Source organism: Musa acuminata, chromosome BXJ2-6 (assembly GCF_036884655.1).
Source record: "Musa acuminata AAA Group cultivar baxijiao chromosome BXJ2-6, Cavendish_Baxijiao_AAA, whole genome shotgun sequence".
Lineage (NCBI taxonomy): Eukaryota > Viridiplantae > Streptophyta > Magnoliopsida > Zingiberales > Musaceae > Musa > Musa acuminata.
The window spans coordinates 38,288,179-38,306,685 of NC_088343.1; the positions used below are offsets into that span (position 1 = coordinate 38,288,179).

At 38.5% G+C, this 18,507-nt stretch overlaps 1 protein-coding gene across 1 annotated transcript; it reads right to left on the reverse strand.

The window, feature by feature from the left end:
• Positions 1 to 660: 660 nt before the first annotated feature.
• LOC135615478 (homeobox-DDT domain protein RLT2-like) lies at positions 661 to 18,442 on the reverse strand. The gene is made up of 18 exons (XM_065114024.1): positions 17,713 to 18,442; positions 17,103 to 17,609; positions 15,244 to 15,323; positions 14,587 to 15,108; positions 14,411 to 14,500; positions 14,177 to 14,341; positions 13,882 to 14,104; positions 13,579 to 13,679; positions 13,181 to 13,267; positions 12,345 to 12,497; positions 12,025 to 12,180; positions 10,070 to 10,279; positions 9,291 to 9,998; positions 8,681 to 9,211; positions 5,851 to 6,486; positions 5,636 to 5,740; positions 3,444 to 3,704; positions 661 to 2,032 (listed from the first exon to the last, which is right to left on the reverse strand). The coding sequence occupies exons 1-18, from the start codon at positions 17,825 to 17,827 to the stop codon at positions 1,211 to 1,213; spliced, it is 5,472 nt and encodes a 1,823-aa protein (XP_064970096.1). The 5' UTR covers positions 17,828 to 18,442; the 3' UTR covers positions 661 to 1,210.
• Between the last annotated feature and the right edge of the window lie 65 nt (positions 18,443 to 18,507).

Genomic DNA, 18,507 nt, shown 5'->3' on the forward strand with positions numbered 1-18,507 from the left:
TAAAAAAATGACAAAAGGAGTGTAACATTATTTATAATCCGATTCGATTAGTCTGCGACATGCCAGAAGAGGTTCGGATCCAATTCTGAGTCGGATCGGGTCACACATACGAATCGAGCGCAAATTAGAAAGCGATCGCATAGAAAGAAAGATGGATAAGAGAGGTAGGAAGAGGAAAACAAGAGAGAGAGAGAGAGAGAGAGAAGGTGGCACGGCATGGATGCTTGCAGGCTTGCCGGTGGCCGCCCTCGCGCTCGTCTTCTCGTCTGTGGGGTCCTCAAGCTTCTTCTCACGGTGATGCTTGCTTTATATCCTGTGTGGCCTCGCCAAATCTGGCCATGGACCTCGTTCAGCTGCCCCGTGCTTCATATATCAGATTACCTAGTAATGGCAAGACTTCAGGAGTGCATAGTTGTTTCAGGATGCATTAGTACTAGTTGATGTTTGGAGGTCGATGGTTTGTTTGATTAGTGTTTACAGGAACGGTATCATTTCTTCAACGTTCACGAGAGGAATAATTAGTCATCGACTACCGCAAACATCTCCTATTTTGATACAAAGTAAATGGAGCCACAGCGCAAGGACCATCAAGTCCGCTCATGTCATTCAATCCCTTCTTTGGGCTCAGGTTTGTGTCCAGTGTAGCACGAAACGATGGCCTTGACGTAATGCATATCATAAATCTTACAGAATTAGAATTCATTCGATACTACATTTATATAGGACCTCAGTTAAACTCAATTTGCTAACACAAATACAAGTTCACCATTGTCCCCCTGTTGAACCCCCTATCGAAGTAACACGGCTGGGTTCTAACCAAAGGTTGCCAGTAGATGCGAGAGCAAAATTCTACAGAAAAAAGGAAAAAAAAAAACATGAAATATCTTACTACTATACGAAGAACTTTCAGAAGGTGAAAATCACCCCACAGATTGGACTTAGGAACCTGACTTAATAAGATTATATGTTTCTCACAAAGCAGTCTCCCATGACTTTTTTCTGGGGCACACGGTCACCTTTATATGTTTCTGACAAAGCAGTCTCCCACAGATTATATGTTTTCTCACAAGGTGAAAATCACCCCACAGATGGCAGAGAGGTAACTTTCCTAGTCCTCTGGTTAAACAGCCACCTTTTGTGAGAGAGAATCTTCATATTCATAGTTATTAACTGGACTGCTCCATGCCTCTGATGGTCTGTGCTCCCCCTCCTAATCACTGTACTCCGAAGAAGCTGACCATGCTACATCATCATCTTCATCTCCATTTCCCTCTGCATCCCCAACATCATCTGCATTATCCCCAATCTCTACATCCTCGTCATCCATATAAGTATTCAAGTCGTTGCCATCGTGATAATCATCATCCGCTTCACCCTCTTCATCCCCCTCCATGTCTCCTAAGTCATCTTCAGTTTCATCATCAACTAGTCCTTCAGGCTTGTCTGCATCACATTCATCTCTATCAGAGGATACTACTGCCTGATCATCATAATCCTCTCCTGAAGCTTGACCATTTTCACCAGATTCCAAACATGGACGGCTGTCATCGTCTTCAACGTATGTCTTTTCTGTTTCACCGATTCCCCACTGTTCACCATCTGAGCTCTCAGGGGATGCCTCAATTCTGCACTGCTTAGAGCTGCTACTTGCAGTGACAAAACTGCCCAAAAGAGAACGCTTGTCAATTGTAGCTACCCTGTTCTCAGATCTTTGTCTAGGCCTAACAGTTCGACGACCACGACTATGACCTTGGCCACGTGTTCGACCCCTTCTGGTGTATTTTCTTGTGGCCTTCTCAAAACTATAATTATTATCAGTCCGAAGCTCAGTTCTGGAGGAGTTTCCACTCCCAATCAACCTTCTCCCTCCTCGTCCACGACCGCGCCCTCTCCGACCACGACTACTTCGGCCCCTGCCTCCTCTTCCCAAATGCAGCCACCTCCCTTCAGTTTGATGGTCAACTTGGTCAGGTGTTCCCATTGGCTCTACCTCTTGCTTATCGTGGACAACAACATAACATGATGGAAGCGTCTGCAGAAAAAGATACTCCAGACCATGAAAAGCAACCAAGAAATGCAAAAGATACAAAATCTCCACGAAGCATAAACGATAGAAAAATAAAGAATGACCCATTTTTCTCTCCATCATTTCAACCAATTTTTTGATGGGTAGAAGAGATTGTGCATCTCCCATATTCACATGTTACCATGTGGAGTCAATAGATATAGAGCATGACTATAGGGTAGTAAGACATCCACTGCCTCTTGGTTGCAACAAAATTTTTGAACATAAGAATTTGTCATTCTAGATTAGATAAAAAGCATTAAATTTTTAAACACTTAAGTATCATCTGAAGGATAAGTATAAGCAACCAAGACCAAAAATTACCCACAATGGCAGCTATAATGGCAATTAAATGTATGTCAAATGATGGAAAGAAAAATGCATTAAAAGTGGACTTCACCAAAGAAGAAAATGGCTTTTCTAGATAAGGAATCTATAGACCAGCCCATATTGAGCATTCAGCCCACATAATGCTTAAGATTATCAATATTATAGCCACAAGACTACGAAAAGTTAAAATGAAGCAAATAAAAGTAATTTTAATCAGAGAGTACACAATAGGAACTTAGTGGCATTTCCCTTTACTTTTAAGGTAATGTATTGATACTGTGGTGTTATTTCCTTTGTGACAATAATAGGATTGAAAATCAAATCAAAATTTCATCATTTATAGACAAAAAAAGGACTATAGATGTTGACATACAATTTCAAGCTTATACATGTAGATATTTATTAACACTCTTGCATGTTGCCACAAACCACACTTAGCAACTGAGAATTTCCACTAAAGATTTCTTGCAGGTAATCGAGGAATATAGCATAGATTTTATAAGCTACCTGATCTGTCGTATGTTGAAAGTTGTGAATCAATTCTTGCAAAACTCATATTTCTCCTGATTTCTGAATGTTCTTCATTAATGGAAGACCTCTTACAAAAAAACTGTAATGGCTTAATAGAAATACATCTGACCTTATCTAGATATTGCTGAGTTTAGGATGTCTTTGGCAGAGAAGGGCTGAACAGACTTGGATAAAGTTGCAAAATGAAATGTCAGCATATGTTCAAACTTCAATTTTCTTAGATGCCACCATGGGATGGTATCACTTCATTTAAGGTGAAAAGTGAAAGATCAACATAGCTCAAACTTCTATTTTTGTGTAGACACTACCAAGGGTTGGTAGAAGCAAAGATCCATTTTACAAACTAAAAGTAACAACCAATGAATTCTATAAGTTAATCTCTATCATTAGTAGATGAAAAACTAATAATCTTACAAAGTCAATGCTCTACAAACATTAACTATTTCCTCATTCCACTCCACAGAATATCAAGATTGCAATCCCAGAAGTAACAAAAAAAGGAAAAAGGATAACTTACAATATAATCTCCTTCCTTTCCTTTATGAGACTCCAGCTTCGGGTGCAGCATATAAGAAATTGAAGAATCAAGATCCAACAGCCTTAATGCCACAGCTGCCGAGGTACTAGGCACCCAAGGCAAAACAGGAACTGATCCCGAATGAGCAGTGTTATTGTCTGCAGCAACTCCTGGATTAGCAGAACTCAACAATTCAGCTGTTGTTTCAAAGGTTGTAGAAAGAACACCTCGTTTTATTGCACCCTCCAACAAAGTTAGAATCTGCAACAAGGGAACACTAAATATGATAAGTTCTAAAGTTCCTACTTAAGAAAATATTACCAACAGACCAGAAATATATATAAGCACTGAAAAATGTCAATACTTGCATCAATTAAAATATCATAATACAAAGAGAATTTGACACCACAGGAAACTGCATTTCAAAACCAGCAACACCAAGTAATTCAAGCAACAACCGTAAATGCAAGACAAATAACAACTCATGTGCTTAGGTAGATCAAAAACAAAACAAAACAAAACTTTAAGCTCAAAAAATGTCATCTAATTTAGACCATCACTGGTAAAATGTTAAAAACATTGATGTGCTCCTTTGCAATCTGGGAACTAGGGTTTAAGTCATGTAAACAGCTTCTCTATATTTGGTGTATAAGCCTGAGTGACCCTCCCCAAATCTTGCATTGGTGGGAACCGTATGCCCTTTTATGTAGATATTGAAAGCTCTGTTAATTATAACTATTAGACGCAGTTAGAAAGCCAGATTACTACACATTCTTCCATGTTGAGTCTTACTTGTGCTTAGATGTAATTCACTTGGGAGTCACATGAATCCATGAACTTTTGTAGGTTCATTAACAATTTCCTAGTCTAGAACATGATCAGGGAACATTCATTATTCATCCCATGTACACTGAATATGATGCTAATAACTGTTTTTCATAAAACATTGTTTATCGATAAGTTTCCAACTGTGCAAGCAATGCAATGATAACAAGGACAAACTTTGCCTTATTGATAAAGAATTATTAATCTAATGAATCAGATTACTCAAAACTATCAGATTAGAGTATAATCACCATACTTTGAAGTCATCCAAGTTCCAAATAGTGTGGAAACTCCGAGTGATTACATTACCATGCCATTCTGCTTGATCTTTTGACATTCATTTGTTAAAATTAAAGATTTGTTAGATTAGAGTCCCAGCCACAATATACATGTCCTAGGAGCAAAGTAGTAAACAAATAACAAAAGAGACAAAGCTCTAAGACTGGAGAATGAATGACTGAAGAATTTCAAGGCCTGTCAACATGGCAAAGATCTTATAAATTATAAAACAAGATGGCTTTGATGCAACTATCAATAAGTATATTCTAAATCTAGAATTTTATGCCTCCATCTACTCTGTACAATTTAGACAATATATCATATATAAATTTAACAAGCACGATAATAACTGACAAAAAAATGTCAAATACAAAAATATCTATAAAGAAGATTATCACATTTTTCATAGTGAGTCAAAAGGCCAAAATACATTGGTCACAAGTATTTGGAACACTGAGAAGCTTTATGCAGATGACACAAGTGTTCTACATATATGCCATTACCAAGTTAATATTATTGTAGATGATACAGCATACACAATAGTTCTGAAGCATCCAACGCAAGAGGCTTCCAATAACACGGCATGAACATGTAAAACATTTTTATGTGTTCTTGCTTCATAGAACAAAACAATGGACACAATTTTTTGCAAATTTCAAAAGAAAGATAAACATATTTCATTGCACATTGTTCGATTTATCAGTGACGTTGAGAGTGCTATACAATTATCGCAACAGTAAGCAATTGCTCCCAATCAATGTAAAACAAATAGCTTATAATGTTTTTTTTCAATTGCAATGTTATAGAAACGCTCCAACGACCAAACAGTTGCCCATATCATTACAGAACAGGTATCATTACTGTTGCATTTACTTCAGGAAAATAAAGAATGGGTTGTTTAAAACCTAACATTTGAAAATTAGCAAAGGACATCTCGAAAGACAAAACTTGAACTGATAGCACTAAAGAAGTCATTGCTGCATCATCTGTTTGTTACTTTCGGCATTTAATATACAAAATCCATTAGTTGTTCTACAGTGGGGTAGAAAAACAAGTTTCTGCTGTTAATTCATCAAACAATTTAAAACCTGAAACAGTTCCTCAGCAGATGATGAAGACTGCAATTTCACACCCCAAGATTTCCTATATCCCTCGGTCCAAAATGCCTGAAGAGCTTCTGCTGGAATTGAAACCTGTAAATTTTAGAAATTTTAAAAATACAAAATTAAACAGAGATGCAAATTTAACAATGTATAATAAAACAAAGGTGATAGAGATTTAGAAATCAAGAAGGGTTTCCCACCTCAATCATGGATAACTGTGCTTTCAACAGTCTGATCCCTATGGAAAGAGAGGAGTCAGAGACTTGGAGTTTCCATTCAGGGTCTGATTTTCTTTTTTGTTCACACAAAGGCATATGCTCTGAAAAAATTGCATCAGAGTTATGGAATGCCTTAAATGTCTTGTGGCAAGAAGGGCAATGCCTTTCTTCAGCAGAAAAGGACTGGAAGCAGGAATCACAAGTATGAAGCAGCTCAGAGCATCTTTTCTTCCCATATTTCATTGCACACAATTGGTAAGGATTATAGCATTCTTTCCACATCCATCTGAATAAACCTTGGTATCTCCTAACAGCAGCACTTATCTCAGCTTTGCTCTGCCCAAGTTCAATTCTGAAAGATGATGAATTCTCCAAAGCATCAGAAGCGAGACCACAGAGGGAACTGCTAGGACTGTCAAGTTCCATGCTGCAATCTGGACTTGATGACGTTTTAGTCAGCCGTGTTATAACCGGATCTCCAACTAAATCAGAGCTGACAAATTTCTTATTCCTTCTGATTGCCTCTTTGAAGGTTGACTCTATTCTTTGCAACATTGAATGCAAATGTGATTCTCTAATCCCACGTGTATCCAGAGCAGCTAAAAGAGCATCAAATGCCTGTTCGCATTAAAGACCACATAAACCTCAACATCATGAAGACAATACGGCACTTATGAAACTCATCTAACATGTTAACCTAAGTTTATCTGATAGTAAATTTAACTGGTCCTTCACATTTACATTCTTTTCTAAAACGGAACAAGATTTTCATTTTTGTTGCCATGGACATTTTCACACTACTCAACAAGAGAGTGGGAAGTTTTCTTAAGTAGTAAGTGATACACTATAAGTGGCAGAAATTTCCAGGCAATAAGTTCAGCAATCCATAGAACTACTAAATGTTAAGTCGAGCTCCATTATGTAATATAGCTATTACATCAATTGATATACTTAAGAATTAAGATCTAAGTATTCAAATATAGAATTTACATCTGTTTAGATGTTCTTTCCTGAACTTGTCACCCAAACATAACTGATCGAAACTTTACTATTCTCATATCTATTACAAAATATAAGGGACAAGAGAACAACAGTACTGAAATAGTAGCAGCAGATCCAACAGCATGTGGATTAAGATTGTGCTAACTTGACATTATTTATTAAAATGCAAATAATATTATTGTTCCAAGTACATGATGTAAAAGTAATGGTACCATTGTGAAGAGTGGAAAAAAGCACAGACAAGCGTAACAACTGGAACAAAGGAAACAAGGAATGTAATAGCCAAGGAGGTTTTAAACCAAGGCTTAGCAAAAGCAATGGCAACACAGAAAAGTTAATCAAGCGAACAACATTGCAATTTTTTATGGCCTACACACCAGCCATCCAAGCTGATGCCATCCTGGCAGATATCAAACTTATCAATCACTGCCTAAAAGCTGATGGTTGGCAAAATTAATGACATGTAATAGTGGTTTGCCGTACCGAGGAGTACCACTCGGTATGAGCGATATGTACCGGTCTGAAGACCAATATAGACAGTACATATCAATTTATCAGTATGTCCCACCGTATCATGTGTTGGTATATTGATACATACCATACTGATAGCCGATCGGCACACGGTTCAGACCGGTAATGCGAACTATGAGTGGGATGTCCATGAAGATGATGAGATTGGAGGAAGAAATGGATGATGGAAGAGCAAATACTACAGATTCCAAGTGGCCACAAGGCATAAGCCAAAAGCTACAGTGTCCAAGTGCATAATGCAAATAAAGGATTCATGGATAATATGCATATGCCATGATAATTTTAAAATGTTTTACTTGAAGAAACAATTATAAATTGAAACTCAAAACATAAAATTGCTAGAATCTCAAAGGAACATGCATGGATAAACCACTTAGGCCGAGAATCCCACCAAAACTAAACCAGTGAATTGAAATATGGATCTAACCATTTATTTCATGTAAATTATAATGAATAGAGAATGAGAAAAGCAATGACACAAACACAAATAACAAAGGCATTTGTCTGACAAATAAAATTGTATGTACCACCTTACATGATACCTTTACATGACAGTATTATATACACCAACTAGTCTAAATAATATCTTGTTGACCAGAACTAGGAAATATTCTTCACCGTTCACATTTGACTGACTTCGGAATTATTTATAAGTTCCAAAAGACAAAATAATAAGGTTGATGCTTTATTACTTAATAATAATAAAGAAAAACATTTGGATATTTGCAGGCTAATTAGCAATAAAAGTCTCACTGTTTCCTTCATTAAAAACAAGTGCCAAGTCCCAAAATATGAACTGGCTGAAACTAATCCTAAAAGAGATTGTCTAGGACCTAGTTGCTAGAATGCACCAAGTGTTAGAAATGTCTATAAAATGGTTACATTTACAGAAAAGTTTGGTAAATAAGAAACTAGTTTGACAGCATCATGTGAGTATTGTATTAAACTCCAAAAACTATCAATATCATCTATTCTTTAAAAATTGTGGGCATTATCAATAAACTGAATCTCATATGGACTACATGGCTGCAGTGCATAAGCACAGCCCCAAAGTTCCCATCACTGAAATTACATATTGCCACTGACACTTACTGGCTTGCAGTTTTGTTTCCCATTTATGATTGTGGGCAATGTAGCAGAATATGTATATAGTTGTATCAACTGCTCCAGCTTAATGTGATCATACATCAATAACTACATAAATGTATAAACCACCAAAAAGATTTAAAGTATAAGGATATTTCAAACATATTTAAGGAAAGGTTGGAGATAAAGCTACCTCCTCTGAATCGATAAGCCGCCAATGGCCATCTTTGGATTCAAAAAAGATTCTCCCAGAGCCAGGATCATTTGGTGAAGAAGATGTTGAAAATTGCCAATACCGATTTCGCCTGCGGTCTTGACCTAGGGGTAATGATCGGTAAACATAAAGTTGCTCTGCCTTGTGACCAATAAATGCTTTTAATTGGGAACGTGACTTTTCAGTAGCATATACATGCTGGTGAACTGGATGAACATCCGCAGTTGTAAGTTCATGTCCTATAGATGTGTTACCAAAATTAACCCGATTCGGTTCAAAAAACATCTCATTGCTGATGGCTTCTAGATTACCATCATTACCCTTATCAACATTGTCTAGTGCCATTTGACTTCCCACTCTTGCACCATTACTTACAGCTGCCTCAGCTTTATTTATACTGAAGGCAGTACCTTGTAATCTGCCAGGACACTCTTCTTTAAAACGCCTTTTATCAAGTTGTGCCTCCGCCCACATTTGTTTTTTGAGAGCACTTGCAGCTTCCAAACGTTCCTGTAAGTCCTTGAGTCAATTACCTAATGACAAAACAGAAGGAAACAAAAGGGAAAAGACATTATTATCTCATTAATACCTCAAGAACTATTCGTATAGAGTTTCCTTCAACAGCCACTCCTACCAAAGCAACAAGGGCATGTAAGCGTTCTTCAACACTCAGTTCAGAATAATCGCCTTCTGACAATCCCTGAACCCATGGTTCACCAAAGTTGCTTTCATCAATTTCTGTGTCCTCCACACCAAGGTTACTTGCTTCAATGTAATTTGAGTTGCCATCTGGAAGGTGGGAAACACCTGAAGTGCTTACTGTTTTTGATTTCTCCGAAGGCATTTTAGGAACTTTTTCCACAATACCAAAGCTAGTACATGCAGTTACTCCGTTCTCTCCCCCTTCTTCCTGACATGACAAAGTCAATGTCCTAGAATCTTTTAACTCACTTGCAAAAGGATCATTCTTATCCAGCTTTGCATCAATGCAAGCATCATCAACTTCAGGATCATCAGCAGCATCACCTTCCGAATCTTCATCTCTTTCAGCTTCATCTACATCTTCTGTATCCTTTTCAGCTTCCTCAGAGTCTGAAAGTGCACTTAGAAATACTTGTATCTTTTCCCGAGCAGCAGATAATACAGCATCTGCATCAGCAGGATCCTTCCTGTAAGGTGATCTGACACAATATGTTGAAGGAGCAGTTCTCTCAAAAAGTTTTGTGTCTCGCGATAATGCTGCAGCAATAGATGCCTCTGGTGTCTTGCTTGTGGTTAGGTCCCGTAGTCCAGAATTCTGATAATGTGGCAAAAAATACAGGTTAACCAAATCAAGAACAAGCAAACAATCTTACAAAAGACATTTACCTGAATCTTGTCTGCAACTTCTAGTATAGTAAGGCCATTGCTTCCCTCGAGAGAAAGAACATGAAAAGCAGCAAATTTGACTGTTCCAGGAGTCAAACGATGCCTAGATCCACGACGATGAGTATAGCCCCTTTCTTTCATCAAAGCGAAAGCATTTTCAGCCGCCAAACCATTCCGTAAATTGGAAATAATGTCCTTGCCATTGTTACCCTGGGTAGAAATTGCTTAAGAATTTTACTTAGTAACACCATATATTAGCCTTTTTGAAAAGTAAATACTCTAACGAAAACCAAAACATGAGCTTAATACTTGAACTAGCAAGATTCAACATTTCATAGAAATAAATGCTGCAGAAACTGTGAAGGTTTCAAGAGGCACAAGGTTCACCAAATAGCTAAATGTTCTAATAGTACTCCCAATTGGTTATACATTATACAATCAGAACCGAAATCAGCACAAGAGAACTATCCACATATCTAAAAATGCTCCAAGCAGAGGCACAATACCCTCACCTGTTATAGTTTGCAGTTAGTTCCACAACAAAAACAACCACCTTCACATGTAAGACGTGCATAAGTGAGATGTTCAACCCTGAAATTCAATCTTTAAGACAAAGCAAGTCTGATAGTTATCCTTATTTTCTATTATATTTTCATATTATTATCTTTTACTTCCTCTCGTTTTTTCTTCCGCCATTCTCGAATTATATAAAAAAAAACTTCCTCTATTTGTTACGAACTTATCATCAGATTTGGTATTTGAACTTCTACCCCACATCACTATCCTTATACACCATCATAAAGGTTGAGAGGCCAACAACTGACACAAGTTTAAACATTTTATGCCACATGATTAGATATCCATTTTAGGTTGGCGAACCTATTAGGTTGCATCATGACACAAAAAAGTTCCACATATACTGAGATCATTGGAATCTAGTGATTTAAAGAAGAAGATAAAAGATTTGGCAGCTTTTCCATTAGCTTTTTTCTTCAAAGAAACAAATAAATAACCTAACCTCTTTATTAGAAATATTAACCTAATGACTGCCGGCTATGAAGTGAGACTATTTCAGTTATAGCTACTGTGCCCCAAGAGCAGCTCAAGATGGATGCAACCAATTGCATCACGACATACAGCTTGCTGCACTAGCCACAATGCAAGCCACCTCAAGCAGGATTTGTCATCAAGAATGGCATCAGGATGACTGGCTGCCACAGGCAGGTAAAAGGACAGAAGGAATTAAAAGAAGAAAGTCAAGTTTACATTCAAACTTCATTCCTCCTCATAGGCCCTCTAAAGCAGTAAAAACCATTCAAAAAGGAAAAAGTACTTGAGCTCCTAGCTGATAAGCCTATCATGACCATTTGATTTATTAAAAACACACAAAAGAATTATGACTTTAATAGGGAACATCTTAAGAAACTCTTCAATTTACTACTGAACATGCTTCAACTGTCTGGACTTAAGTAAACAATTATTAAGTTCTTCACCATGCCGAATCTCATTAATGTCATGTATATGTGCAATTCCTTATTTTCATCATCAACAGTCAAGCCTCCCCAATCAAAACGAGATCAGCATCAACTAGGCCTATAAGTCATATATGTGTAAGTTCCTATTCTATAATTTCCAAATAATAATCTTGGCATATAGGATTTGGGCTATTCATAAATGTGCATGTACACCAAATGATTACAGATTATAGATAGCATAATGGATATCTTAATGTCCAACTAGGGTATAAAAGGTGACCAAAAGTTTCTTTTATATGAACATTGTAACGCTAGTTAAACATAACTGATGACTCACGTAAAAGGTCAAAGAAACAAATGTTACAAAAGGAAATGTCATGGCAACAGTCAGACTATCTTCGTAAAAGGTCTGCAGAAAGAGGAAAGTTTATACGGGTGTAGCTTTTCTTTTTTTAAAAGTTTTTGCAGAAAACTAGGTACCTCATTCTCATCCCGAGAATATACACGGTCCACATTTCTCTTCTTCAATTGTGGCCCAAATCCAGCAGCCAATGCAAATTGTCGCAGTATCTCAGGCCATGTCAAATAATTCAAATGCCGTTGCCAACCACGAATGTTAAAGCCCCATGCATATGCCTAGAAAACAAAAGCATAATAATGGGAATATGAGATGAATAACATTAACCAGAAAGCAGCAATCAAGAAAGTATGAAGTTGGCGAAAGGGAGTATCAACCCCCTCAACATTAACCAGAAAGCACTAATCAAGAAAGTATGAAGCTTAGGAAAGGGAGTACAAACCCCCTCGATAATCTGTGGATGGCCACCTCCTGGATTAACAGTGCTACTTTGGCTAGCCCCGAGTGTGCTAGCAGGAGTCCTTGCAACATCCTCAATGTCCTTAATAATGGATTTAAGTACAGCAACATGCACTTCTCCCAGAAGTCTTGAATCCTGTGAAAGCTTTTTATTAGATCACCAACACAACAGAAAAGGTAAAGCTGCTTCTAATGGTCCCTTGTGACCAGTAATGCAGAAATCTGCAGCATAGTTGTACCCATATGAATGATTTTTAAATTCATTATTGGACTTCCATGATTTACAGCCCACATGGTAAATGCAGATTTATTGACCAAATCATTTTACATGGCTCCTCATGTTTCTGGTCCTAGTGAGGCAGACCAATGAAATTACCACATTATTCACCACTCCAAGAGGCAAAAAAATATGAGTTATTGCCATATCAAGTATCAACAATACGCTTTAGCATACTCCAAATATTCTGGTTCGTAAAGACTATCTTCCTTCAAGTAACATGTAGAGCACGTGCAAGATTCAAATAAGGCAGGCATGAAGAGTCCTCATAAGGTAACAGAGGTCAGATTCTGTAAAGAAACTTCAATCACTAAAAAGTTGGTTTTAGGGAAAGAGAATGGCCCTAACCAGCCAGAATAATTTATCCAAGGCCTAAAGTTTGGAGACAAAAGCAAATGAGAAATAAGTTCAAATTGGTCTCTGATTACAGCATATTAATTGTGGTCTGGAATCTGGATAACACCCACCAAATAATTCTGGTATTCATAAAGCATGAGATGCTCACATTCAAAAAAGTAAAGCAAGATTCAGAGAGCACTCACATAATCATGGAGAGACTGCACAAACTCATCAAGAGTGAATGGCCAAAGGCCAAGCACGTCAGCAAAGGTAATTAGAAACTTCCAAACCTGAAATTCCAACCAATTTGCATATTATTGATGTGTTAGGGAAATTCCAATGATATTATCATAGCAGCGACTGAATATATATAATGGAAATTTGCGAGCACATAGCTTCAGAAAAATAAAAACTATTTTGATAAGTAAAACACACCATCATTTTTTTTAGAAAGTTGGACTTTTGACTGATAAAAGGTACTTGCTATTTGTTAGTTAAGAAATCTAAGACGAAAGTGAGACATGCACATGAAATATATGACAAAATAGCATGATTATGGAAATTTAATCAATTCTAAACAAGAAAAGATTAAAAAATGCACCATAAGAAGGTTTGCTATCTTCTCATCAGAATCAGCCCAAGGCTGAATTGCAAAAGGCTTTTTTAGTCCTACAGAAATTGGCGGAAATGCAGTCAGCATACCTGCAGTGGAAACAGACAAAACTTAGCTTACACTCCATTATAGTAAACAGTGAAACTAACATGACCGACATCTATGAATACATCAGAGCATTGAATCATTGAAATGTTGTATACTCAGCCATATAAAACAGTTGCCAACAAAGAAGGAATCATATCATGCAGATTTCTTGAACTAAGCTGAATAAAGTGAAGAGAACTGTACTTCTGAATGAATCAAGTTGTTGCAAAGTTTCATTTTCGAGAGCAAATATTGAGGAAAATCCTTTATTTGCTGCAGCCAACTCCATTAACTCCAAGCGCTCATCCTCAATAAGCTCCATATATTCCTTTGCGATTCTGCGGGCAGTAGCCCTCTCGGTAGCAGCTTTCAGTCTTGCTGCCTCCTTCTCTCGTCTCAGTTCTTCTTTCTGCCTCAGCTTCTCAGCCTGAACTCATTCAAGAAAATGTTAACAAAGTATTTGAAGAACCAGGTGTCGAACAATACTTCCGGAACCTACCCTACGAGATTCCTTCAGCAGGAACTTCTCCCTACGCTCATTTTCACGCCTTTGTTCACGTTGAAACCTCTCTTCCTCTCGCTGTTTTTCACGCATCATCCGCTCTTCTTCCTTTCTTCTTTCACGATCATGTCTCTCAATTTCCCTCTGTATTTGTTCTTCTCTCTGAAGATTGACAATTTGTTTCAGTACTGGATATTGAACGCGCAACGACAAACTCTGAACAAAAGGTACCTTTCGCCTCAGGTTATCTTGTTTCTCAAGCTCTTTCCGTATCCGTTTCTGATGGGCTTCCTCCTCCTTAGCAGTCCTTGCTTCATCACTCTACATATGGTAAAAATAGTTCATGACAACACTTATCCCAAGAAAATTAGATACACAACTGCACTAGATTACACGATTGTAAGTACCTTACGTTTCCTCCCCAACCAAGAAATATTTTCATCACGGGAAGTCCTATCAGATGATATATGTGGGTTTTCTAATCCTACAACCTGATTGGTATGAAACTGAGTATCACTTGCAGGAGACGGAAAGGAGTCACTACGTGCAGCACTGCCATATTCCATCAGGTCAGAAGGAATTTTTTGTTTCCTGCTTTGTTGGGACCTGAGGCTGGCACCAGACATTTGACCTTGGAAGGTATAACTTGGTGCCTCCTGATCATTTATATGCAAATTCTTTCCACCTGATGGTACAGATGTCACCCTGTTATTAGGCACATCTATTGAAGAGTCATAATAGTGAGATTGAGATGCCATGTCATATGCCTCTGAGCGGACACTTGGCTGCTCAGGGAGAAACCGATATTCAGGAAGAGGTCTAGGACCCATATGCAGATGGACGGTATGAGAACCCCCATTTGCTGGTTTCCTCTTCCCTTTAGATGAACTTGGTGAGAAATGTTCAATGCCAGAGGGAAAACTTGATGCCTGCAAGGTAGAAACAGTCAAAAGAAATTTACAAATAAAATCATATGACATAAAGCACAAATCAAACTCATAATCCAACTATAGCAGTCAATTTCCAGCAGAACTTTCATCAGGAAACTCTAAGAGACAATAGACCTTTGTTGTCTTTATGTCATGTCTCCCACACACAGTGCCATCATAGGGCCAGACAGGCTGCTTCTGTTGTGCCGATATTTCTGTTAAAATATTAAAAAATAAATAAGTAGGAGAATGGAGGAAAATTTTGATATGTGGGCAAAGTAACTGCAGCCACACATAGCTCCCAGTACAAGGACCACCTAGTAAAGAAAAAGTAGCAAAGAGAGAAGAGATGTTTAAATCTGGAAAGATAATTCCAATGATTTTAGTAAATGATTAAGCTATTGGAATGTAAATTCATTACTTGGAAAACTCATACACAATATTTTCTATAACTGAAACCTGTAAGAAAAATAATGAAGCTAGCTTTTAATACAAATAAAAACCTGAACCAAGAAACCTACTAGGTAATGACCATTGTTTCATTAGACAGAATAATCTTCAATAAACAACTAAGGCACCATTTGATCTTCACAATCTCATATCAAGAGAAAAGTTAATTCTATCAATCAACAGCAAAATGAAAACCAGCATCAAAGCCACAATAAATAAAACATACAAGTCTCAAATAGAGACCAGGAACATGCAAACCACCAAATCCCACTACTTTAAATGCATACTATCAGATTGGTGAGGCAAGAATGAACCAGCAAAACAACATGATGGCATGATGACAGAGACGAGTGACATACTACTTATGTCTGATATACTACACCCGAGAAAGGGCTAAGGTCTGGATAAAATATCAGAGCTTACTCCACAAAATAGGGTGAAAACCATAATAGAAAGAATTTGAATAACCCAAGTTTGTTCAAGACAAAAAAAAAAAAAAAAAGATCAACCCAGAAAAGCTCAGCATAATCAAATTCCATATGATAAGTCTTTTTATCCATCATTTGTCTACAATTGGACATTCTCTGGCACAATAGCTCACCTCAATGTCACTTTCCTAAACTTATATCCATGTTAACCTGTTCTATAACTACCCAGAGCTTTTTTACATATGCATATGCTAACTAAATTTCCTCTCATGCACAGATACACTTCAGCTTCAGTTAGTCAAACTTGTACTCTTACTCCGACATAGAAATTCCAACCTACCAGTTTTTGTGTTATCAAATGTTAATATTGACAAATGAATCTCTTGCTTGCACATAAAACATTCTTACAACCCCCTTAATTACCTTAATCTTTAAAACACATCGTCTTGCTCAACAGCATTTGACAATAATGCAATATATGCAATTCCCATAAAAACAGACAATATCTGCATTGTGATGTAGATGACCTTATGTTTTAAATGTAGAAGCATCTATAGGATTAGAAATACAAGGTTATAGGCTATTGTATAATGACCAAACAACAAGGTCATGCTCATACTGTGATATGACCACCAACAGCAAAAGCATCGTTCTAGTTTTACAATCTCTAATATCCAAAGTAAAACAAAGATTCAGTCATCAACTAATGCCAATCACATATCTTTTCTTTTTTTTCCCACTAAGACTGTGATGTGCACAAATTACTATCTTCCAAGCTAGAAAGACTTCCACAAGCTACATTAGCATGCACTACAACTACTAGTATTAATAAACAGAAACTGTCATCATATTTCTTATATGCTAAATTCTAAATGTCAGCCAATTGCAATTGACAATTGCACCAACAAAACCTAATCTACTGAAAGATCAATAACTCAACTAACAAAAAGGAAACCCAACAAGGAACTACTTGAAATTGGAGCAACTCTAGACAGCAAAGCAACATATGTAAAACTAGCATGCCGGTTGCAATACCAAGTTAGGATGTACTATGCACCAACAAGATAGCATGGCCATAGCAGAAGATGAATATTTGGTATCACACTGTAATGATACCTATTGGGGCTCCGAAAGCACCAGGCGGCAGCGGATCAAACTCGACACCAAGGCCAGGCCCATCCTGCCGCAGCGGCTCGCCAAGCTGTGCTTCCACCGATGCTAGTATCCTGAGCTCCGCCATGGTCAGGCGGTTGAGGTGGGTTGGCGGAGGCGGCAACACAGGATCGTAATACTGCCTCCCGACGGCTGACATATCTGCACCAGTCCTTGAGACGACCGCCGCTGCCCTTGAAACTGCCCTCCTGGACTCCACGCTGCTACCATAGGGGCTGGAGCTCAACCCGACGCCTCCCGACTCCGAGGACGGCATATCATTCTGAGGAGGCAGCACCGGTGGCGGTGGCGTCAACGGCAAGGATTCCTCGTCCCTCCGCTGCCTTCTCGTCGGCGGCAACTTCCGGTCCTTGAGCCTCCGATGGCAGAACCACATCTGTAGCTGCCGATCCGAGAGACCGGTCTTCACCGACATCTCAGCCCGCAGCGTCTCCGACGGATGCGTGTCCACTGATCAAAAACAAGAATCGCACCAAAAGAACCCCAAATCAACACCAATCGAGACCGATCAAACGATGGGAACCCTAATAGTAACAAATCGAGATCAACAAACCAGCATAGGCCTTCTCAAGAATCTCCAATTGGTAAGGGGTCTTCATCTTGCGCTTGGGGGGCTTGTCTCCGCTTTCCGGCGTCGGCTTCTCCTGATCTCCCCCCCCGGCCTCCATCCCCTAACCCTAGATCGGTAACAAGATTTCCCCCCCGGCGAGGCGAACAACAACAACAACAAAAAATAGAACTAATTCGTCCTGCCTCGCATTAATTTATAGCACGCGAAAAGGGCGAACATGGCGTGGCAAAACCGATGAAAACAAAGAAAAAGCAATCGGGAAAAGGAAATCACGAAGCGATGTAGGGTGAGATCGCAGAGAGAATAATACGAAGAATACCAAATAGGAGGAGTAGCAAGAAACGATCCAACAAAGAGGGGAAAGAAAGAGGGACGGATGAGAGAAGGAATAAGAAGAGAAAAATAACACCAGTGAGTATTGAGGGGAGGGGAGGGGAGGGGAGGGGAGGGGAGGAGAACGAAAATGGGAAAGAGATTGGGGGAATTGGGAGAAATAAGAATAAGATGGGGTTTGATTTGGGAGTATCGTTGAACAGATCGAACAAACGATCCATGTCATGCAGCGATCTCGTGGTGCAACAACAACAACAGCAACAACAGGGCGTTTCCATGAGGGGGGTGTATTGGGCTGGATAAAGGGTGTTCTTTGGCTTTTGGATTCCCCCTCGTTCCTTTTGGGTTTGTGCGATCGAAGACCGGGGGGCGACGGTAAGGTCGATTTGGGTTCGACTTTTGTTCTTCGTGCACTCCTCCTTTGTGGCGCTCCTTTCTTGTTCC